Genomic DNA, 24,530 nt, shown 5'->3' with positions numbered 1-24,530 from the left:
TGCAGGCGCATGTGCCCAAGCCACAGCCTTCCTAGAAATGTTCCACTTTATTTGCTCTCTGAACAGTCTTGCCAGGTTTGTTTCCTTACTCTTTGCTGGATGGGCCCTGTCCATCTAGGGACTAACTCAAAGAGACTACTGCTCACCAAGATTTGTTGTGTAGAAAACAATGTGCAGCCCATCTGAAAGGTGAGGACAATACCATTTCCTATCTCAGTCAAATGTTTATATGACATCATATTTTTTCCATATTCTTTAGTCACTACTACTTTTTAGCAGATTGCCTGTATTAAGAATTAAAGGAATCCTGCTCTGTTCCCTTATGCCATACAAAAAACTAATTGGCAAAAATACAAAAAATTTCATCTCAGGAGAATTCATTTCTGTTTTAAAAAAACAGAACTATTTATTATTTGCATACATTTAAATTTTATAATTTTAGCAATTAATTTATATTGAAATGGTGATCAATTTACAACTCATCCATCTAAAGATTTTTCAGCTTTACGATGATGTGAAAACAATAGGCATTCAGGAGAAATCATGTTTAAATTTGGATGTTTTCCCAGGTTATCAGCATGCAGAACACCTCAATATTCCAGTGATGCTGGGCCACAGCTTCCAAACAGCCACATGGTCAAGTGGACAAAAACTTGATGGTTTCTAGGGTGGATCCTGTTCCTAACCTATGAAGGTCAGTAGGTCAGGTAGGTTGAATGTATTTTTGAATACAGCACTTGCACTATGAGCCTGAGATTCTCCATGATAATTTTAAAATTATGTGTAAATATTTTAAGAAAATTTCAATGTGAATATCCTTTATAGTAAGTTTTGGTATAGTCATTGTCATCAAAACTTATTTGATGTCATTGATAAATTTTAAATGTAAAAAATTCTCCTAACACCTAAAGGTCACAGAAATATGCTCAATGGATTAAAATATATTTCTTAACTGATCCCAGTTCAATAGTAATATTTTATGGAAAACATAAATCTTTGTCACTGAATTATTCTTTTTACCCTATTTTTGTAATCTGACATATTTTAATGATACAGGTATTCCATATCCCACAATGTATTGTTATTCTTTTCATCTAAGCAGTCCCCTTACTACTACAAACTTAGGGAGATGCTTTTTTGATAATTTCTCACATATTTAAATCATTTTTTCTTGTACACCTATTTTTTAACCACTTATGACTTTTCTACCTACAGAACAACTGTTGTTCTTTGTCTTTACACATCTTTTTTTTTGTAAGTGATCAATGCTCTCCATTTTTATCTATCTAAAAACTACCACTGTTAGAGTTTCATCTTTAAAATAGACTCTCACAGGAGACAGAAATTTATGGACAAAATAATAAATGTGATCATCCTGAAGTACAAATATGTACAAATGAAAACAAAAAATTTAAATATTTAGATATTTCTGATGTTATTTCTATTTTTTTACTATTTTTATTTGTTTGTATGATATTTTCCATCTCTTTATATATGTATTTTTCCTGCTCTTTTAGTATGTTTCCTTTTCCCTTAATTCTTTGTTTCCACTGTGCTGAGTTGTTTTCTTTTTCTGTGTTTTATATAACATTAACTCAGATTCCTTTTTTATTCATTAAATTTATTGGTACATCTTAGGTATATAGTATGATCATATTCATCATTGGGAATTTGTATCTATACATGATATATCTTGGTTCTTCTTTTTTCCCATTCCCCTTCTCTCTCTTCCAAACTTCCCCACTCCCTATTTATAAAAGCTTTGTTTCCTTTTTTCCTTCTTTTATCATTGATTTTCTTTCCATTCTTTACTTTGACCCATCCTCCTCCCTACTTCCCCTTCCCTTTTGAAGCTTTTCTTCCTGTTTTGCAATATCTGTTGCACATTTTGGTCCTCATTTACACTTTCAGTTGCTCACACCAGACAAACTATTTGGGATTTACACATGTGTGTCCTATTTATTTCACTTGAGTATGTATGGTCTAAAGGTCCGTCCATTTAGCCATAAATATTTCTAGTTTATCATTCTTTATGGCTGATAGTATTCTATTTTATTTTTTTAAATGCATGTTTATTTATCCAGTCACCAATTGACAGTCATTTGGGATAGTTCTAAGATTTAGCTATTTCAAACTATGCCACAATAAACCTGAGCATATGTTTCTGTTGTATGATGCTTTTAGTTTTTTGGTAACATACCAAACAGGGGAATAGCTGGGTCAAATAGGACCTCTAATCCCAGTTTGTTGATGAATCTTGACATGGGTTTCCACAGTGGTTGCACCAGTCTATAATCCTACCAACAGTGGAGAAGAATTCCTTCTTCCCAACAACCCCACCAGTATTTCTTACTGGTTGATTTCTTGGTAATAGCCATTCTTTCTGGAGTGGGTGGAAATCTCAGTGTTGTTTTCATTTGCATCTCTCAAATGACCAGTGATGTTGAATATTTTCATATGTTTATGTACTGTTTCTACTTTGAGAAATGGCTGCTCATTTCAGATGCCCATTTTGGGGTTGGATCTTTCAATTTAGGGACTCTGATTTTTAAAAATTCTTTATGTATTCTAGATAGTGGAACTTTGTCTGAGGAACAACTGGTCAAGAAATTGTTCTCACTTTTTGCATTATCTCTTCACTCTGTTAGTTTCCTTTGCTGTGCAGAAATTTTTCAATAAAATTAGATCCCAGTTGATTTTTTTTGTGCTAGTTCCCATTCAACTGAGGTTTTGTTCACAAAGTCTTAGCCTACACCAATGTCTTCAAGTTCTGCTTAATCTATCTTCCAACAGGTTTAGCGTTTCTCTTTTAATATTGAGATATTTGATTCACTTTGATTTTACGTTAGTGCATGGTGAAAGCTATGGGTCTAGTTTTAATCTTTTGTAAATTGAAACCCAGTTTTTCCAGCACCACTTATTAAAGAGGCTATCTTTCCTCCAGTGAGGATATTTGGCTCCTTTGTTAAACACGAGATAGCTGAGTGTGTCAGAAGTTATTTTTGCATCTTCTAATTTATTCCATTCATCCTTGGGTCTGTTTCTTTGCCAGTACAGTGTTGTTTGTATCATAATAACTTTGCAGTTGGAGCTTGTGATACCCTCTGCCTTGTTTTTGTTGCCTGGAATTGTTTTTGCTACTCCAGGTCTTTTCAAATTTTAAAATAAAATTTCAATTGTTTTCTCTAGGTATGAAATATGCTGTTGGAATTTCAATTGGGATTGCCCTGTATCTATGTAGCAGTTTTGGAAGGATGGCCATTTTCAACATATTGGTTCTTCCTACCCAAGAACATGGGATGACTTCCCATTTTCTTCTTCAGTCTCTTTTTTCAGAGTGCTGTGGTTTTTAGAATAGAAGTTTTTCTTTCCATCATTAGATTGGTTCCTAGGTATTTAATTTTTTTGGATGCTATTGTGAAAGGAGTTGTTTCCCCAGTTCCTCTCTCAGTGAGTCTGCTATTCGTGTACAGCAAGGCTACTGATTCTTGAATCTTGACTTTGTATCCAGCTACTCTACTAAATTTCATTATTAAGTCTGCTGGACTTAATAATAAATAAAAATAAACCCCAGTGGAGTTTTGGGGATCTTCTCTATAGAGTGTCATGTGATCTGCAAATCTTTGCAATTTAAATTCCCATCTTTATTTCTCTCTCCTGTTTAATTGCTCTGGCTAATGTTTCCAGAACTATATTGGAAAGAAGCGAAGATAATGGACATCCTTGTCTGGTTCATCATTTTAATGTGAAAGATTTCAGTTTTTGAATATTTAGTATGATGTTGGTGTTTGTTTTTCATAGATGGCTTTCATCAAGCTGAGATAAAGAAAATGTATTCCAGTTTTCTTTATCATAAATGGCTGTTGGATTTTATTAAATGCTTTTCCTGCATCTATTAAAATGATCATATGGTTTTTGTCCTTGGCTCTGTTAATGTAGTGTACTCCATTTATTGATTTGTATATGTTGAACCATCCCCACATCATGGGGATAAATCCACTTTGGTAATGGTGTTTGATCTTCTTAATGATCTTCTGCATTCATTTGCCAGTATCTTATTGAGGATTTTTGCATCTATGTTTATTAGTGAGATTGGCCTGTAGTTCTCTTTTTTCATTGGGTCTTTCTTTACTTTTGGGGTCAAGGTGATGCTTGCTTCCAGGAATGAATTTGGGAGTATTGTTTCCCTTTCAATTTCACTGAAGAGTTTTGTTTTTTTTACAGTACAGTTACATTCATTGTTGGGATCTTGTACCTCTACATGACAGGTCTTGGTCCTCATTCTTTCCCCTTGTTCCTGCCCTCCCTTCTCCCCCTCTTGCCCTCCTCATTTACAAACACATTATTTCCATCTTTTCATTTTCTCATATTTTTTCTTTTCCCTTAATATCCTTCCCCTACCCATTCCACCTTCCCTACATTTTATCCTCTTGCTTCCCATTTCACAATGTCAGTCATCTCATTAGGATTTTATGTACTATTACAGTTTATCCACACCAGAGAAACTATTCTGTATTTACACATGTGTGACTTATTTATTTTACTTAGGAGTATATCCTCAAAATGTATCCATTTTCCTATGAATGAATCTAATTTCTCATTCTTTATGGCTGAGTAATATTCCATTTTATAGAAAAACCACATCTTCTTTATCCAATCTCCAACTGATGGGCAACTGGGCTGTTTCCAAGTTTTAGCTATTACAAATATGCCGATATAAACAAGGGTGCACATACATCACTGTGATATGATTCTTTTAGTTCTTTTGGAAAGATAAACAGCAGAGGCATGGCTGGGTCAAATGGAACCTCTAGTCCCAGCTCTTTGAGGTATCTCCATACTGATTTCCTTAGTGGTTGTACAAGTCTTCACTCCCACCAACAATGGAGAAGGGTTGATTTCTTCTCACAAACCTGCCAAGGTTTGTTATTGGTTGATTTCTTGATAGCAGGCATTCTTTGTGGGATGAGGTGGAATCTCAGTGTTGTTTTCATTTGCATCTCTCGAATGACCAGTGATGTGGAACATTTTTTCATATATTTACTTGCTGCTTTTACACTTTGTCTGAGAAATGTCTGTTCATTTCAGATGCCCATTTTTGAATTGGGTCTTTATATTTGGGGGGGCTGATTGTTTACAGTTCTTTATATATTCTAGATAATAGTCCTTTGTCTGAGGAGTAGCTGGTAAAAAGTTTCTCCCACATTATAGGTTGTCTCCTATTTCTGTTGATGGTTTCTTTTGCAGTGCAGAAGCTTCTTAATAAAATGAGATCCCAGTTGTTGATTCTTTCTGCTAGTTCCAATGCTATTGAGGATTTGTTCATAAAGTCTTTTCCTATGCCAATGTCTTCCAGAGTTCTGTCTAACTTATCTTCCAGCAAGTTTAGTGTTTCTGTTTTAATATTTAGATCTTTCATCAACTTGGATTTTAGTTTAGTGCATGGTGACAGATAAGGGTCCAGTTTTAATCTGTGGCAGGTTGAAACCCAGTTTTTCCAATACCATTTATTAAAGAGGCTATCTTTCCTCCACTAAGAATGGTCAGCTCCTTTGTCAAAGATGTGGTAACTGAGTACATTTGGATTTGTTTTTGTGTCTTCCAATCTGTTCCACTGATCCTCAGATCTATTTCTTTGCCAGTACCATGCTGTTTTTATCACAGTGGCTTTGTAGTGTAGTTTCAGATAGGGGATTGTTATACCCGCTGCCATGTGTCTGTTGCCTAGGATGGCCTTTGCTATTCTAGGTCTCTTATGGTTCCAAATGAAACTTTGTATTATTTTTTCTAGTTCTGTGAAATATAGTGTTGGAATTTCAATTAGCATTGCATTAAATCTGTATAGCAGTTTTGGTAGTATGGCCATTTTCACTATGATGATTCTTCCTACCCAGGAGCAGGGGGTATCTTTCCATTTTCTTATATCCTCTTTGATTTCTTTTTCAGACTGCTGTATTTTTCAGTGTAGAGTCTTTTGTTTCTTTTGTTAGATTGATTCCTAGATACTTCATTATTTTGGATGGTATTGTGAAAGGAATTGTTTCCCTAATTTCTCTCTCAGTGAGTCTGTTATTTGTGTACAAGAAGGCTATTGATTTTGAGGTTTTCACCTTGTATCCAGCTACTCTACTGAATCTGTCAATTAAGTCTAGAAGTTTTTTGGTGGAGTTTTTGGGTCTTCAATGTAGAGTATCATATCATCAGCAAATAATGACAGTTTAACTTCTTCCTTTCCTGTCTTTATTGCTTTAATTTCTTTCTCTTGTCTAATTGCTATGGCTAATGTTTCCAGAACTATATCAAAGAAGAGTGGTAATACTGGGCATCCTTGTCTTGTTCCTGATTTTAATGTGAAGGTTTTCCATTTTGGGCCATTTAATATGATGTTGGCTGTTGGTTTTTCATAGATAGCCTTTATTAAATTGAGATATAGACCATCTATTCCAATTTTTTGCAGGGTTTTTATCATGAATGGGTGTTGAATTTTGTCAAATGCTTTTTCTATATCTATTGAGAGGATCATATGGTTTTTGTCCTTGACTTTGTTAATATAGTATATTACATTTATTGACCTACATATGTTGAACCATCCTTGCATCCCTGTAATAAATCCGACCTGGTCAGGATGTATGATCTTCTTGATGATCCTCTGTACTCTATTTGCTAGTATCTTATTAAGGATATTTGCATCTATATTCATTAAGGAGATTGGTCTGTAGTTCTCTTTTTTAGTTGCATCTTTCCCTGGTTTGGGAATCAAAGTGATACTTGCTTCCAGGAATGAATTTGGAAGTATAACTTCCCTTTCAATTTCATTGAAAAGTTTGAAGAATAAAGACAGTGTTCTTCTCTAAATGTCTTTTAAAGTTCAGCCGTGAATCCTTCAGGGCCTGGGCTTTTCTTTGTTGGTAAATTTTTAATTACATTTTCAATTTCACTGACTATAATTGGGGTGTTTAAAATGTTTTTATCTTCTTCATTTAAAGTTGGTAATTCATAAGTATCTAGAAATCTGCCCATTTCTTCTGTGTTTTCCAATTTATTAGAGTACAGGTTCTCAAAGTAGGTGTTCATGATCCTCTGGATTTCTTTCAGATCTGTTGTGACTTCACCTTTTTCATTCCTGATTGCATGGATCTGAGCCTTTTCTTTCCTTTTTTTGATAAGACTAGCTAAGAGTTTGTTGATTTTATTTATTCTTTCAAAAAAAACAGCTCTTTGTTTCATTTATTTTTTGTATCGTTTTCTTAGTTTCAATTGCATTGATTTCTGCTTGGATCTTTATAATTTCCTGTCTTATTCGAGCTTTGGGTTTTTCTTGCTCTTGTTTTTCTAGGAGTCTAAGTTTCATCGTTAAGTTGTTTATTTGAGCCCGCTCTGTTTTCCTAGTGTGGGCATTCAATGTTATGAATTTTCCATGTAGAACTGCTTTCATTGTGTCCCAAAGATTCCTGTATGTTGTATTGGCATTCTCATTTATTTGTAAAAACTGTCTAATTTCTTCTTTAATTTCCTCTGTAATCCATTGATTGTTTAGGAGAGTGTTGTTCAGTTTCCATGTGCTTGTGAAGTTTCTATAGTTTTTTTGTGCTATTAATCTCCAGTTTGATTGCGCTATGATCTGATAATATACAGGGGATGACTTCAATTTTTTTGCATTTGTTTAGACCTGTTCTGTGAGCCAATATGTGGTCTATCTTAGAGAATGATCCATGTGCCACTGAAAAGAATGTATATTCTGATTTTTGGGGGTGGAATACTCTATAAACCTCTATTAAGTCCATGTGTTCCAAAGCTTGGTTCAGTTCTATTATTTCATTGTTGATTTTCTGCCTAGATGATCTGTCAATTTGTGATAGTGGGGTATTTAAATCCCCCACTACAATTCTATTAGTGCTTATTTGGTTTTTCATGTTACTTAGTATTTGTTTTATATAGTTGGGGGCATTTATATTTGGTGCATATATGTTTATGATTGTCAACTCTTCCTCTTGAATTGTTCCCTTTACAAGGATGTAGTGTCCTTCTTTGTCTCTCTTAATGAGTTTTGGTTTGAATTTTACTTTTCTGCAAATAAGATCGCTACCCCTGCTTTTTTCTGGGCTGCCTGACGCATGGAGAATTGTTTTCCATCCTTTCACTTTCAGTCTATGGACTTCCTTTTGCACTAGGTGTGTTTCTTGTATACAACATATTGTTGGATTTTGCTTCTTAATCCATTCTGCCAATCTGTTTCTCTTGATTGGTGAATTGAGGCCATTGACATTGATGGTTACAACTGATATATTTTGACTTATTCTTGTCATGTTTTTGTCCATTTGTTGACTCTTTTTACTTTTTCTCCCATCTCCTTTTAGTTTCTTGCCTTGCCTATTTGATTTGGTCTGTTGAGCCTCATGTTATTGTGAACTTCATTGTCCTTTTCTAGGATATTGTTTAGAATTTCTTGCAGTGCTGGTTTGGTGTTCATGAAATTTCTCAGGTGCTCTTTGTCCTGGAAGTATCTTATTTCCCCATCTATTTTGAAAGAGAGTTTTGCAGGATACATCAGTGTAGGTTGGAAGTTCTTTTCTTTTAGGACTTGAAATACCTCACTCCAGGCTCTCCTTGACCTAAGGGTTTGTGTTGAAAAGTCTGCTGTGATTCTAATGGGCTTTCCTTTGCATGAGATTTGTTTCTTTTCTCTTACTGCTTGTAGTATATTGTTTTTCTGTTGGATTTCTGGGATCTTGATTATTATATGTCTAGATGTAGATGTTTTTTGATCATGGCTAGTTGGAGTTCTATATGCCTCACTTATCTGTATGTCTAATTCTTCCCTTCTGTTTGGGAAATTTTCTGTCATTAATTCTGTGAAGAGCTTTTTTAGGTCATTTGTGTTTTCTCCTGCTTTTTCATGAATTCCTATCAGCCTTATGTTATTTTTCTTTGCATCATCTAGAAGTTGTTGGATTGATTTCTCATGATCCCTTACTGGTTTTGAGAGACCTCTTTTTTCATGGTCATTGACTGCGATCCTATCTTCTATATCTGAAATTCTATCTTTGCAATCTTTTATTCTGTTGAATACACTTTCAGTAGAGTTTTTAATCTCCTGGATATCTGTTTGAATCTGTTTTATGGATTCCATTTCTTTCCTCTGTTGGCCATTCATTGTTTCCATTTCTTCCTTATGCTGAGTCCTCATGGCTTCTATCATGGTCTTGAGCTCATCTATTTTTTGTCAGTTTCTATTCTAAAGTCTCGAATCATGACTTCCATTTTGATCATCATCTCTCTGGTTAACTGGGAAATTATTTCTGATTTGAATTTTTCTAGAGCCTGATTGATCTGTTTTTTTACCTCCTGTGCTATGGGTCCAGGGTGTCCTGTTGGTTCACTATCAGACTTTTTATCCTCATTTGTCCTACTGTTTGCCATTGGTGAACTGGAAATCTGTCCTTGTATCTTGCTTAAGTATTTTCTCATTTTTATTTTTGTTGTTGGTTTGTCCTTCTTTAATTTCTGGGTATTACTTAAATCTTCCTGATATAGTTGGATTTTAGCTTTTGAGTTTCTAATGACTCATAGACATCCTCATTTTCATAATATCAGAGAAAACAACTCTTTAAATTGATCACAACCCTTTATCCCAATTGATACATTCAGCAGCCCAATAGGGTCAGGCACAGCTTGCAAACTGACCACTTGTGGTTGTCATTAATGTGTCACCTTTAACCCATGTGAATTAAATTAATATCAAGAAGCAGCCCATAATATGTTTGAAGTGAATATGCTTTTTAGTATAGCATCTTTACCATTTAGGATGGGGGGTTAGACTGAGTTAGGACAAGAGGAGTAGATAAGTGAAAGAACTGGAGCAGGTTTGAAGTGAATCCAGAGGATGTAGAATTACCTTAGTATCTTTACAAAGCTATTAACTTCAGGGGGGATAGAGAGAGTGCAGGAATAAGGACAAGAATATATTCCCTTAACAATAACAGGTGCTTGCCTTCCCTTGAAGGTACAGAGCCATGAGTGAGGTAAAATGACTGGAGAAAAGAACATAAAGAGAAACCCTCCAAAAAAGAAAAAAATAAAAGAAGAAGTCTGAGTTAGGGCAGGGGCCGGAATAAAAAGGATGATGAGGGATAATATGGTGGAGCAAGAGACTGAGTTGGAGAGAGAGGACAGAAAAAAGAAAGAAATTTTAGGGTGGAATAAGGAAAAGAAAAAAGAGAAAAAAAAAGAATTTGAAGGGCCTCTTTCAGACTATGTCTCTGTTCTCATATTATACCACATGTACAGCCATATGCAGAACCAAATCCCCTGGTCTTGGCTAGCCAATGGCAGTTCCCCACGACTGAGACTTAACTCAGTCCACAAGGCCTAACTTGAGTTTCCCGACCCTCATGGTTGAACTCCACTCAGTTCTATTACAGGTTTCCCCTGCCCTTTCTTCAAAGATGTTCAAAGTTGGGAGCTCAGAAAACTACCCTTCATGTGAGCCTATGCCTCTGCAGAGTTGGTCCAAGGACTGGCCCAATCAGGAGGTTTGAGAACGGGGGGGGGTCGTGGGGGTATTTCAAGGGCGTCTGCATGGTACCTTCCTTACTGGGTCTGGTGTCGTGCAGTCCAGGAAGTCGCGCACCCGCTGGATGATCTCAGGCAGGCAGGCAGGTGAAGAGCTATTCTAAATCTTATACTTGATATATCAGTGGGACTAGCTACAAGAATATATTTTCTTATGTGTATTTAGTAGCTCACAAGGTCCCATTTTGTCTCATGTCTCACAATTCTGTCTACAGTTTTGGTAAAACATATTGTGACTGGTGGAGAATATTTGAAAATAGTGGTTTTTTTCAGAGAAAATAGTGGACTCTTCCTACCTTTTAATGATTGTGAGAGCTGATCATCAGATTTTCATATAGAATGGAGACCAACTCAGGCTGTGCCAAAGCTTCAATTTTATTCACTCTGCCTCTTATTAATTACCTCAACCTTCATCCATTAGCTCTGCTTCTGTTCTTCCAATTGTTACATGATTTCTTTTTACATTCACAGTTAACTTTGTCATATTGGTTGGAATCTCAGTCCAAAAACTTGAAAATCAAAGGATATGTGACCAGTAATTCCTGGAAGCCACAATCTCCACTTGGGAATTGAGTAGGGAAAAGAGTATCTAAGAAACACTGTTGGGAGGTGACTTTGTAACCTCCTGGGAAATCACAGAAGCTTCAATGAGTCTCTCACTTCAGAGCCCAACCATTATGAAGTAGGTATTAGGTTTGGACTAATTTGTATTTACCATCAAAATGAGAGAACTGGTGATGACTACATAGTCCTGTCTTTTTTTGGTCCTTCATACTATGTGTCAATGGAACTTAGAGAAAAGTTTTGAGTGCAGCTCTCCCCAAATGATTATGATCCCACAGAGATTAAAATAATATTAAAAGACAGGTGAAATGCTCCACTGGCAACTACAGTGTTCTATCCTCCCCAATGGGGTCTTGTCACTTTTCTGCTGACACTAAAGTCACAGGCCTGCTGGGAGATGGGAGATGAGCTAGTAAGTTTTCCATAAAAATAATCTGGCTCTTCTCAGATATACCAAACTCCTCCACTCATCCCAGTAGGTAAGTGAGTCTATATTCAAGGGATGTAGAATTAGTTGGCTGAGAAGGGACCTAGACATGCTATGAAGGAAGCCAGTGGAGTCCCTGAATTGAGAGTTTGCTGGACTCAGAAGGACAGTGCAGCTCCAGCCATCATGCAGCTCAAAGGAAGGTTCATTCTGCAGTGCAATGGGAAATAAATATAGTAATTTAACTTAAGGACTTTTAAAATTAGCAGACTTTTTCAGATGAAATACTAAACTAATTTCATGTATGCATTCTTTTCTCTGAAATAACTGACTTTGGTTTACTACCTAAATTAACTCTTAGGGAAAATATTGTCACAAATGAACTTTCATTATGAGTCTTCATGAAATACTCTGTTTTTTTCTACCATCTTTATAAAGCATTTTAAAATATGTTTGAACAGTAATATCTGTAGTTGTTTATCTCAAACATTTAAAATTTTTAAATATTTGGTGAGGTTCTTTGTTTAAAGAATCTTCCTATAAAGAGAGCTTAACTTCATTGCTCCCAAATAGGTATACCATTTTATTATATGGACATTTCTGTTCCCACTAATAGTTTTCCAAATTTCTTTTCAATTGTGTCAGCAGTTATCCATGTTCTCTCCCAGTTAGAGGGTCTCACAATTGGAGCACAGTGAATCTTAGGCTGCAATGATATTAAAAATAATGACAGTAATGTGATGATAATAAATATTTCTTCTGCCTTTCTACAAAGAGTCTAAGATTATAACCTGTCAGAATGCCATGAGTAGAAAGAATGCTCTTATCCATTCATATTTTTCCCTTTATTTTATTATAAAAATAATGTTTCTGCTCAAATTGATAGTAAATATTCCAGAACCTCTTTTAGAGGAAAGTATTTACAACAAAACATTTTCATCTTCCTGGAACTCTATATGTGGATGTTAGAGTCCTTCACCTAATGCTGATTATTTAAAAATTTGTTGGCAACAGGTAAATGTGAAGTGTACTTTTCTTTGTAGTAAATTAAAAAGTTTATGATGATAAATGAAAGTGAAAACTGATCACAAGAACACAAGATAGCATTTATTTTATTACTAAATAGAGAAGAACAACCTTCTTATACACGGCAGGAATGATAGTCCCCGTTTGTGACAAAGTGCCGTTAGGGTTTCTGTACTTTGGAATAGCAATAAGCTTCTCTCGATATTTCTTAAAATGCATTTAAACATCTTGATACAGTAAATACCTGTGAAGAATCAAGCCCCAAGGCATTCATTAGTGTTTGGAATTCAAAAAACAATAGATAATTTTCACTATTGTGGGGGTGGTGTGGATGGTGTTCATCTACTGAAATAGTCTTGAAAATGTGTTCTACCTTTTCCTGGAAGTGGCCCATTTCACATATGCTGTGCACTTAGGACTGACCACCTAGTTGTCAATGGCATTGGCATCCCCCTTAGGTGTCAGCTCTTTCTACCCTATTCTCTTTCTATTTTTTAATTCTAATCCTGTCAAGTGGTAGAGTTTGTAACCAGTATACCAACATACCTCCCTGACTTCCATGCTGTATCCCATTCCAGGCCAGTTTTTTAAACTTCCATTTATTAATAAGAACAATGTGAAGTTCATCTGTTGTTTTCAGTAATAAGAAATAATTGGAATGTTCTTGTATGTATCTAAGGTGCCCAATTATGTGCTGGACATAAATAATTTCATCCCTGAACAACATGCAAATTATGCTCAGACTGCAGGTGAGGAAGGATGTGTGCCCTCCTTGCCTTTCTTTTTGATGCTACATTCCATCCAGCCACAACTCCGGAGTTACCCAAACTTGTACAAGGGTTTGTAGGGCCCTCTCCAACTCCCACTGATTCTAATTCTCTCCTGCCACTGGCTTGAGTACATGCATCTGAGTATTCTTCCCTAGTATTGGCCCATTTTGTATCTACCACAAGTAGGTCCATGGTCTTAGAAATTTCAGAAATAAAACTATTTCAGTGAGTAATTCCCATATTATGATATTAATGAGAATATGGACCACATTACACTTCTCCTGAGGGTACAGCAGGCTTCACTGTGAGTTATTATACTTCCCAGAAGTGGTCAAAAAGCACACACACAGATTTCTCTGATATGTTTTCCTAATTTTGTGTTAAATTTATCTCTGTGCTACCCACTAAGCTTTTCCTGTCTCATTCCCAGTGTTGCCTTCTGAGTGAATGATGGTTCCCTCAGGTCTTTCTCCTGAGTTATTTTCCTGGTGATATATTTATGTATTATTAACCTCCAGTCTCTCTGAGAGCAGCTTTTTTCCTCCAGTGTGTAAAATGAGATTGTTGTGCTTGCTGCATCAGGCCTCCTAGGTTTCTTTACAGATAGTATTGTCAGTTCTAAGAGCTGTATTACCAGAAGGGTCCCCTAGATCATTCTGCTGATGGAGAGACTTCCTATCCCATTGACTGAGCTCCTCAGCTAGATGTTGCAAGGCAGGTGTGAACGGGATGACGCATGACTGGGAGAGAAGGATTATATGTTGTTTTCAGGAAATGCTCATATTCTCCAGAATGTACTTCCTAATAAGATAATATATTAATACAGAAGCACTTATATACAGACATATGAAGATATTTTGAGTATGTGTTTCACTAACATAGATTTGTGAGACCCATGAATTTTAGAGACAGTTGGATGACTCATCATATTTTTTTTATCTTTCTGAATGTTCCATGGGAGCTAATTTGATCATGACTGCTGAAAATTATGTCATTTTTATAGATTTGTGCTCTGAAGGAAGGAGACCAACTTTTATACTCCAAAGAAGCTTTGCAAGTTTCAGATAATGATCCTCTGATCTTATGATGCTTTGAATGCAGTGTAAGTCTTCTGCATCTGCACTCATTTGCCAGGCCTTAGTTATTGCTCTTTGTAGAAGTAGCACCTGAAATAATGCTGAAAATAATTCAGTCCTATACCCTCAGGGTTAGATTTTAATGTTATCTTTGAACAGTTTTTAAAGATTGTATTTTAAATAAAACTAAACTGAAACAAAATTAAACTATAGCTTGAATTTCAGAGAAATCACATGAAAAAACAAATTTTAATTCACATTTTAATTTGTTACCTGGATTTTTAAATATAGCATCTTTAACTATTGTCATATGATGATTACTTTATCAAGATGGATTTTATAATTTATGGCAAGTAGATTTTTAATAAATAATAGTATATCATTTATAGGTATGTAAAGTACAAGACCATTTAGGCTTCTATTTTTTTTAAGAGTAGAAAAAATTTATTGAGGGAAAGGAAGCTTCTGTCTGAGAGAGATAGAAAGGGGACTGGAAAGTGGGTTGCCCACTCACTCACTTTTCAAAGATGTTTTATACAACAAAGCAATGTGGTGAGGGGGGTACAAAGTGGGACAAAACTGTAAAACCCAGTGGAAAATTACAAGGTGGGCATGAGGTAAGGCAAAACCATGACCACCCAATAAGATTACAAGCACAGTCACCCAGGTAATATTGAAAAATTGGGGGGCAAGTCACATAGCAAACATACAAGGATTTTCAGTAAGGATTGAGGTCAGGGATATTTCCTAGGAAGGTTGGGTTAAGACCTTGGTTCCTTACCTAGGTGACTGATACCTATTATGAACATCAATCACTGCTATTTATCCCAGGGGAAGAACAAGAGTATAGTAATTTCTCTCCTTTTACAATTCTGGCCTTCAGTGAATGTGTCTTGATTGTCCTCCATGTTGGCTCCTTGAGGGCAGCCCTGTCTAACTGCCTACATGATATCTAATTAACTTACCTATCTACCATATTCCCCCTCTGAAGAAGCACCCCTAACTGTTGTGAGGGGGCAAAGGGCAAAGACAGCTCTGGCTACTTCCAGCTGAAGAAGGTTGTAGTTGTGATCAGCAGTTAGAGTTACTCTACAGAGGATGTACCTAAAGGTCTTTGATAGGCACCAGGTATTGTCATCTTGGTAACTGCATAGCTTTTAAATCTGGAGGAGACAAAGCCAAATAAATAGTGAATAATGTATGGGCCAAATTATAAGGTTAGCAGAATTGCGATGCATATAGCCCAAAACAGGATAGGGAGAAGGTCCAGGGGCCTTCAGAATCCAACACAGAAGTCATATTGTATAGTTTAGCAATTATGAGCTGTTTACAGGGTGGATCTAGTGGATTCCAGTAAAAGAAGTCTAACGCATTCATCATTGATTCCTTTTGTACAACCACTTTTTATATCTAGCTTTATTATCATGGCATTATTTTATACCACTTTAGATTATTCTTTTCTTCTGGGTGTTTATGATCAAGTTAAAGTGAGGTCTGTGTCAATCAACATGAACCTCTTGCTATCTAACAAGGTCAGTTAAGTCTCTTCAGGCATTATTTTGGAACCATACATAGAGCCCCTCCGCTCCTCTGTCAGTGTCAGCCATCAGGATGGGTCACAGCCTTGCCTGACCACGTTGATTTCAGTGAAAGCATGGGAGACTTTTTCCATGTGGTGACCCTTCTTTGGCACACAGTATAATTGTCCTCTGGTGGCCAGCAATCTCCCTGCTCAGGAGGTTGAGTGACTTACCAAAGATGTAGGATCCTATAGGAAAGATTCCTTTGTTTCCTGGATCTTGTAGACCTTGAGGAGCCAGGACAAAAATATTGGCTTTCCTCATAGCCCAGTTACCTTTCTAGTTTTGCTCTCCAAACTTTTGTTGTTGAACACCCAGAAGAGAAAATCAGTGACATTGGTGGTATAGTAGGAGTAGTGAGTTTATTTATTATAATTTTGTCTGGACATTAAGCACTTCAAAATATAAAGCATAATTAGGGGGCTGTTATTTCTTATCAACCATGGTTGCTCTAGTAGTTGAATCCCTGCAGAATGTTAACAGAAAACAGTTATATATTATAGAGAAACTTAAGATCAAGAGCAACATAACAATCATGATGCTTTCTATTAAATAACACCTCCATCTAATCACAAGACATTACATGACATAAAGAAAACTCTTATTTAGTATCCTTCAGTATATAAAGAGAATATACATATTGGTCTGTAAATGTACCTTATGAATTCATAATGTCTAACCTCTAATTTTAGTGTGTGACATTGTTTCAACTGTTTGGCAACTGAGCATCCATAAGTATGGTGACACATATACATAAATTTTTATGAATACTATTATTTGACTGGTTATCTCATGCTGGCTTGACATGTATTATTGATAATAGTATCAAGTAGCTAGAGTGCAAGAAAGGCATATACCTGAGTCAAAAGGATCATTACCATAAACAATATCCTAGAAGACTTATACACCCAGAAGGCATGAATATATACACCATGAAATAACAATGAGTATCAGTTACATGAAACCCTTTTTCATTTAATTTTGTTTTGTGCCAAGAGCATTTTAAATAAAGCCTTATTGTTTTCCCATAGAAAATTTAGCCATTTGACCATAACCAATGTGTACATATCACAATAATATGTTTAGCAATATATTTCCCATGAGGCTATGGAAATTATTGGGGTCCCCTTTGTGAACAAAGGCTGGAATAAAATTTTTTCAGTCAGATACTCTTTTATTTACCAAGGGGAGTCCTGTCCAGTAGTTTTCCTAAGCCCAAGTCTTCTTTTAAATTATTTAACAAATTTTAAATGATCTATGAGAGCCAGATCATAACAATTAAAACATTATTTTTGATCATTGAAAGATTCCTGAATTATTATACATAGACAACAATATGCATTGTATTTGTAAAACCAGGTGACATTGGTTGGATCATCTGGCAACCTGGGGAAGCAGGTCTTTAGTGACATTTATCTATAAGCCAACTTAAGTTGCACACAAACATATAAAAATCCAAAATGCCAAAAGAAAAAAAGCTCAAATAAAACAGCTGTATATGTTGTAACAAACTGAAGAGACAGACAGACACACCCATAAGGCAACTTGTTTATAAACCAGAGTGCATTCAGATGTATCTGGCCAGGTTGAATTATAATAACTTTTATAATTCTTAGGTTTATAACTATAAATAGGACTAGTCATAACTTTGAAGATCAATTAACAGAGATCTCTTACAATAAAAATCAAAAGAAATAAAAGTCTTCTACACCTGTGAAAGCAAAAACAGTTTTAAGATGGGCCATAAGGTGACAGTTTACCTGATTGGAATACCCAGCTACACAGGTTTCTCATGGTTACTTTTATAGCCAGTTGTTTGACAGCCACATGTAATTGTTTCCTCTAAAGGAACAAACTGTTAAAGGCAACATTAACTATCTTCAGGTGGGTTTGCTCAGGCCAGATTTGTATGTAGAAGAGACTAGGTGACACTCTTCAGAGCTAAGTGTGAATTCCATGCAGTGAGGGAAGATCTGCTGAGGGTCCAACCTGCTGTGCTGCAGATATCTACCTATGATCATTTTTTTCCATTTTGAAAAGAAACAAAGGGACAAAAGGTATCCCTATCTCTCCCTCTTGTTCTGTGCCCAATCTAAGGTGTCTCTTAGATTTTGCCTTGTCCAGTGCCAGTGGTGGCAGACTAGAGGTACAAGTTAGTACCCAGAGCCAGGTTAACTATTCTTTGCATTCTCTAATTTCACCTAAGGCCTGAAAGGCAGATAAATCTGGACTAAAACTTATATTTAGTCTTCAAGAATTTTAGGATTAAGCCTAGACCAGTTTTCCATGTGGTCCAGAAATAAGTGAAAGTCAACTTTACTCTGGAAGGGTCCCAGGGAGGGGAAATTCACTATTTTGGAAGCATTGTCTTGAAGTCCAGCAGCCACAGAGGAAGGAAGTGCCTTGAATTAAATACCACTGAGAACTGCACTATTTCTCAGGGACAGGGCAATGGAGAAGGAACAAAAGAGTGCCTTTAAGTATGGCACAAGAACTAAATCTCAGGTATAGAAAGACATTTAAGATCAGGAGCTTTTTTATGGCGGATCTTCAATCCTCAAAAAAACACATCTCTAGAGACAAAAGCTATGATTGACTCCAATTGTATTGCCAAGCATAAAATCAAACCAATAATTAAAGAACCTGAATGGCTGCTTTTTACCTCTTGAAAGGAATGAAAGTATTATAACTAAATTGTTTGGTCTTTTCTCTTTAAGTAAATTATTTTGAATCTATAGTATCTAATTTATGACTTAAATACCCTATAGGCTATTGAGCAGCTCCCTGATCTTGTAGAAACACTCCCAAAATCGTGTCTTACCTTTTATTAACATACAAATTAAAACAGTGTCCTGTAGGCAGGCATTTAGAAGTGTTTGTTTGAGCTTCTGGAATGCAGTCTGGGAACCAAGTTTTTGGGTTAAAAATGTGGCTGTATTTTGGGGTTTTTCTATAGACTGATAGATGGGTCACACAATCTAACTGTATATTTTATCTAAAAGTGACAAAAGCCTGTAATTTCTAGAAATTTCCTTAGTGGTTTTAGGGTCTTGGGCTGTGGAAAGGAAAGAATAGGTTTAATTCTTTCTTCCCCCAGTCGTTGGGTTCCCTTAAATACAATAAGGCCTCAGTATTTTACCTCAAGCCTGAAAAGTTGTGCCTTAGACCTAAAAACATTATAACCTCTGCCTGTTAGAAAATTCAACAGAACATGGGTGTCTTGGCTAGAAAGCTCTTCTGAGGGGGCATATAACACTATACCATCTACATATTGCAAGACTGATTTGGGAAAAACTAAAGTATTTCCTTTTATCAAATCAGGATCTAGGAATGTCCTCACCTCTTTCTGATAAATAGTTGACAATTAAAAATAACTGAAGGGCTTAGTTTTCATGTTTCTTAGACCTTTAAAAATACATGCCTGAAAATGTCTTCTTTTTTAATCTCCTATCTGATTGGCAGGCCAGTAGGGGTTCTATACAGGAACTGGTTGTGTTCCAGTAGAAACCAGTTATTCCCCTGGCTGCCTGTCTTTTTTGAGATTTAAAAACTTAAATAATATTTTTCTGCAAATGTAATACTACTTACTACTTGTCTCTCATTAAAAGCCAACATTTGATTTAAGAGCAACATTACATCTTTCTATTCTAGTCCATAGGTCTGAGTAAATTCTCTAAGGACCTCAGTATTCATATCAGAGTCATCCAAAAACTTTATTCAGTTTCATTTAATCTGTTTTAGATCACCAAGAAAAAGACACATGAACACAGGTAGTCCAATATTTGCCATTTACTTCCTGCAAGGGATATTGTCTTTGAGGGGCCTGTACAATTTAGCCAAGGACAGATATAGCCTCTTGGATGTTTTAATTATGGCTGGTCTAGATACTCCACCCTCAGCGCCTGGTGGACAAGGTTTAAAGCTATCTTAAAAACTTTGTTCTCAGGTTCTAAAGGGTGAGGAGTAGACTCAGGCTTAGAGGTACTGAATGTCTTAAGGGTGAGGTGTCTCTCATTACATTTACACTTGAACACAAGCAAGAATTACTTCTTAGTATAAAGAAAATCTCAATATAAGATGATTTTGACCATTCTCTCTCTTTTACAGTATAATTCTAATTGTGAGATAGCATCATAGAACTTTCCTCTATTTACTTGGCTCTAGGAGGTAGGTACACCACACACGGGTGTAGAGAAATACTAAATTGCTCCTTACTACATTCCAAAGGAGTGCAAGATTCAGATATGGAGTTTTTAATCTCTGACCAGTAGTCTCAGTGGAAGACCTCCAAAATGATATAGGGGGAAGAGATGTAACTCCCAAACCTGCTAGATTTCTGAAATGTGAGTTCATGTTCTCTAAAACTGAAGAATGAATTCTAGGAACAACGGATGTGAAAAGTCAGAAAAATTTATTGAGAGAAAGAAAGCATCTGTCTAAGAGAGATAGAAGGGGGACCAGAAAGTTAGCTGCCCCCTAGGCTTCTATATTTTGTGACAGTGTTTGATTTTTGAATCTCAGAGCTAGATAATCAGATAAAAATGCTTGAGTTATTTTTTTTTCTGAACATATATGAGGAAACCTTAACTTACTGAATCAGGAAATGCAGGTAGAAGGCCAAATAAAACAGTGGACTTTGAAAATTAAAGGTGAGAAAAATATGGGAATACATTTTTCATTATGACAGTTTTATTACAGAGGTAGTGTGGTGCCCAGCAGGGAGACCCATTATGCAGCCATGATTAAAAAGTGGTGGGACTGGGAAAGCCCTGAAACAACCTGAAGGGTGTGAAGTGGATTTGTGTACATAAGTACATATGGGGATGAATCCATATAATTGATTAAGGCATAGTGTTGATTAGAGTAATGAAAAAGGCAGTAATATTTGTGATAAAGAATTTTCCATACTTTTCTCCTCAGATATATGCTATATGCTTCTCCCATGAAGATGAATAAAAAAAGCAGATTTTCCAGTTTCATTGGCATACAACACATATTTTTCTTTGAAGTCAGCATTGGGATCATGGCCAATACTGTCCTGCTTCTCTTTCATGTCTTCACATTCATTCTGGAGCACAGGCCCAAACCCACTGACATGACCATTGGGCACTTGTCCCTTATTCACGTAGTGATGCTCCTAACTTCGGGCTTCATAGCTATAGACATTTTTGGGTATAAGGATTTTGTAAATGACATCACATGCAAATCTGTTCTCTATTTGTACAGATTGATGAGAGGCCTCTCTGTCTGTACCACCAGCCATCTGAGTGTGCTCCAGACCATCACCCTCAGCCCTAGAAGCTCCTATTTGGCAAAATTCAAACAAAACTCCCTGAATCAGAACCTGTATTGCTTTCTTTTTTTATGGGTCTTCAATGCGCTCATCAGTGGACCTTTTTCAAACTTCACTGTTGCCATTTCAAATGTGACCTCACATAGTTTTATATTTTTAACTCAATCTTGCTCCCTTTTGCCCATTAGATCCTTCATTAAGTACATATCTTTGTCACTGATGACTTTCCAGCACATGTCCTTTATAGGACTCATGGCCCTCTCAAGTGTGTACATGGTGAGTCTCTTGTGCAGACATAAAAGGCAGTCCCAGCATCTTTACAGCACAAGCCATTCTCCAAAAGCATCTGCAGAACAAAGGGCTACCAGGACTATTTTGTTGCTCATGAGTTTTTTTACTGCCATGTATATTTTAGACTGTGTTATCGAGTCCATCCCCACATGGCTGTGGAATCATGATCCAGTTCGTCATTGTGTCCACATGCTGATTGGCAGTGGTTACGCCACACTCAGTCCTTTGGTGCTTATCAGCACCGAAAGACGAATGATTAAGTGCTTTGTATTCATGTGGCAAAAACACAGTAAATGTCTGTTTAAATTTCATGATGGATAATTCTTTGCCAGTGAACAATTGAAATGATTTTTGGTGGGATCATTGAAATATATCAATTATTATTTTTCTGTTAAATATATTTACTTTGGCATATGTTCCTGTTGTGTACAAATTAGACAATTAAAGAGTATATCTCCATGAGGAAGCACAGGTTTCTAATTTTAACCTTACTTATAAGAACTAAAAATCTCATCTGGTTTTAAATTCTAAAAGACATGATGAGCATCACGGGTTTTTGGAGAATGGACCAAGAGGCTAAGAAGAAAGAAAAAGAAAGCATTACAAATGTACAGGAAAAAAATGGGATGTTATTGTGTTTATAGTTTCATATGTACTATTTATGGTGAATTTATGGGTTTGTATGTTTTGCATATATTTTATTTCAGTTATATCTCAAGAATCTTATTCAAAAAGAAATTGAAAAAAGAGCAGAAAACCTGGATAATTAATTTCATGATTTATAAGTTATTAAATAGTTCATGATCTTAGTATCTTGAGATTATAAGTAACTTTGTATAGGATAGTTGTAACCATTGATTTTATATGGGGTTGCAAAAATACAAATTAAAGTAAAATTATAATGATATTCATTCTCTAGACATAATTTAATAATGTGTACATAACAGAAAAGTAACAAGTTTTGTTTCTGTTCTCTTGTCAGATTTATGTACTTTTTAAAAAATGTATAGGTTATAAATGCATAGTGGATGTAGCTAGTGATAGGCACAATATAATTAAGTTAAAATATCTGCCTGTTCATCTTTGTTTTGAAGACCAAATAATACTCACAACTTCTTAATATTATAATTTTTATCATCGTTGAGTTTATTGGTACTTTTTAGGTATACAGTACAGTTTACATGCATCATTGGGATCTTGTACCTTTACATGAGAGGTCTTGGTTCTCACTTTCCCCCCCTATCCCTACCCTCCTTTTGATTCTTCCACCCTTCCCTATTTACAAAAACTTTATTCCCATATTTTCATTTTTATGTATTTTTTCTTTTCCCTTATTTCCTTTCCCCTACCCTTCCCACTTCGTAACTTCTTAATATTATAATTTTTATCATCGTTGAGTTTATTGGTACTTTTTAGGTATACAGTACAGTTTACATACATCATTGGGATCTTGTACCTTTACATGAGAGGTCTTGAGTCTCATTTTTCCCCCCTATCCCTACCCTCCCTTTGATTCTTCCACCCTTCCCTATTTACAAATCTTTATTCCCATATTTTCATTTTTACATATTTTTATTATAATTTTTATCATCGTTGAGTTTATTGGTACTTTTTAGGTATACAGTACAGTTTACATACATCATTGGGATCTTGTACCTTTACATGAGAGGTCTTGAGTCTCATTTTTCCCCCCTATCCCTACCCTCCCTTTGATTCTTCCACCCTTCCCTATTTACAAATCTTTATTCCCATATTTTCATTTTTACATATTTTTTCTTTTCCCTTATTTCCTTTCCCCTACCCTTCCCACTTCCCCTACATCTTTAGCCCTTTTCTTCCTATTTCACCTTGTCAGTTATACCATTTGGATCTTATTTACACTTTAGTTTTTCACACCAGAAAAAACTATTCAATATTTACACATGTGTGTCTTATTTATTTCACTTAAGCATATGGCCTTAATATGCATCCATTTTCCTATGAATGACTTTAGTTTCTCATTCTTTCAGGCTGAGTAGTATTCCATTTTATAGAAAACCCATATCTTCTTTATCCATTCTCCAACTGATGGGCACTTGGGCTGTTTCCAAATTTTAGCTATTACAAACTGTGCCACTATAAACATGGGTGCACATCTTAATATTATAATTTAAATACCAACTTTCAATGTTATTTCCTTTTTGAAAATAAAATTAATACTATTATTTTTCTCCTTAACAAAATGTTAAGGACTATTAAGGAACAGGATCATATACATGCTGACTTCAGAATTTCTCACAAAATGTTTTTTTTTTTTCTGTACTACTCAATGTGCATGGTGTGAATCTGGAAATCTTTTTCTAATAATGTTTCATGCAGGCATTGTTACTGTAGATGGTGTTATAAGCTAGTCAATGTAAAAATCTGCTCTAAATTCTGGATGAATTAAGATAAACATTGATTTAAACCTTTGTGAGTGTTTACAAAATTAAATGTAATTCAGGAGTCCAAATATAAAGAATTATATAAAATTAAAATATAAAGCAAATCAAAAGCTGTGCTGCCACTGAAGCATTCAGAGATAATTCAGGTAACTTATTTATATGCTCTGTTGGTACAGGATACAGAATTTCCAACCCATGATTAAGTCATCAGGATCTGGCTGATGGAACTGAGAGTTCACATGAAGTAGATCTCCACAGAGATAAATACATAGCATGACAAGTGCCAAAGGAGATAGGGAAAGTTCACTAACTATTCTGTCATGATAATGTAAATTTTCCTTTATGCCTAGTTTGATCTCAAATTTGACAAAGGTGTTACTCAAATATCTGCTTCTCCAGAGCCAGTGAGAGGAAAGGTGAAAAACTATGTCAATAGTTCTCTGGATTTTTATGAAGAATATATTAGCACATGATTTAAAATTATACATTTCAGAACATAGTGGAAGTA

At 35.6% G+C, this 24,530-nt stretch overlaps 1 protein-coding gene across 1 annotated transcript; it reads left to right on the top strand.

Annotated features, from left to right (window-relative positions):
• Positions 1-20,957: 20,957 nt before the first annotated feature.
• On the top strand, positions 20,958-21,920 carry LOC104856629 (vomeronasal type-1 receptor 90-like). The gene has a single exon (XM_010616147.2). It carries the CDS (start codon positions 20,958-20,960, stop codon positions 21,918-21,920), a length of 963 nt encoding a protein of 320 aa, XP_010614449.2.
• Positions 21,921-24,530: the final 2,610 nt, after the last annotated feature.

Source organism: Fukomys damarensis, unplaced genomic scaffold, assembly GCF_012274545.1.
Source record: "Fukomys damarensis isolate Sample0158 unplaced genomic scaffold, DMR_v1.0_HiC HiC_scaffold_16, whole genome shotgun sequence".
NCBI lineage: Eukaryota > Metazoa > Chordata > Mammalia > Rodentia > Bathyergidae > Fukomys > Fukomys damarensis.
This window is presented reverse-complemented; position numbering and strand designations above follow the sequence as displayed.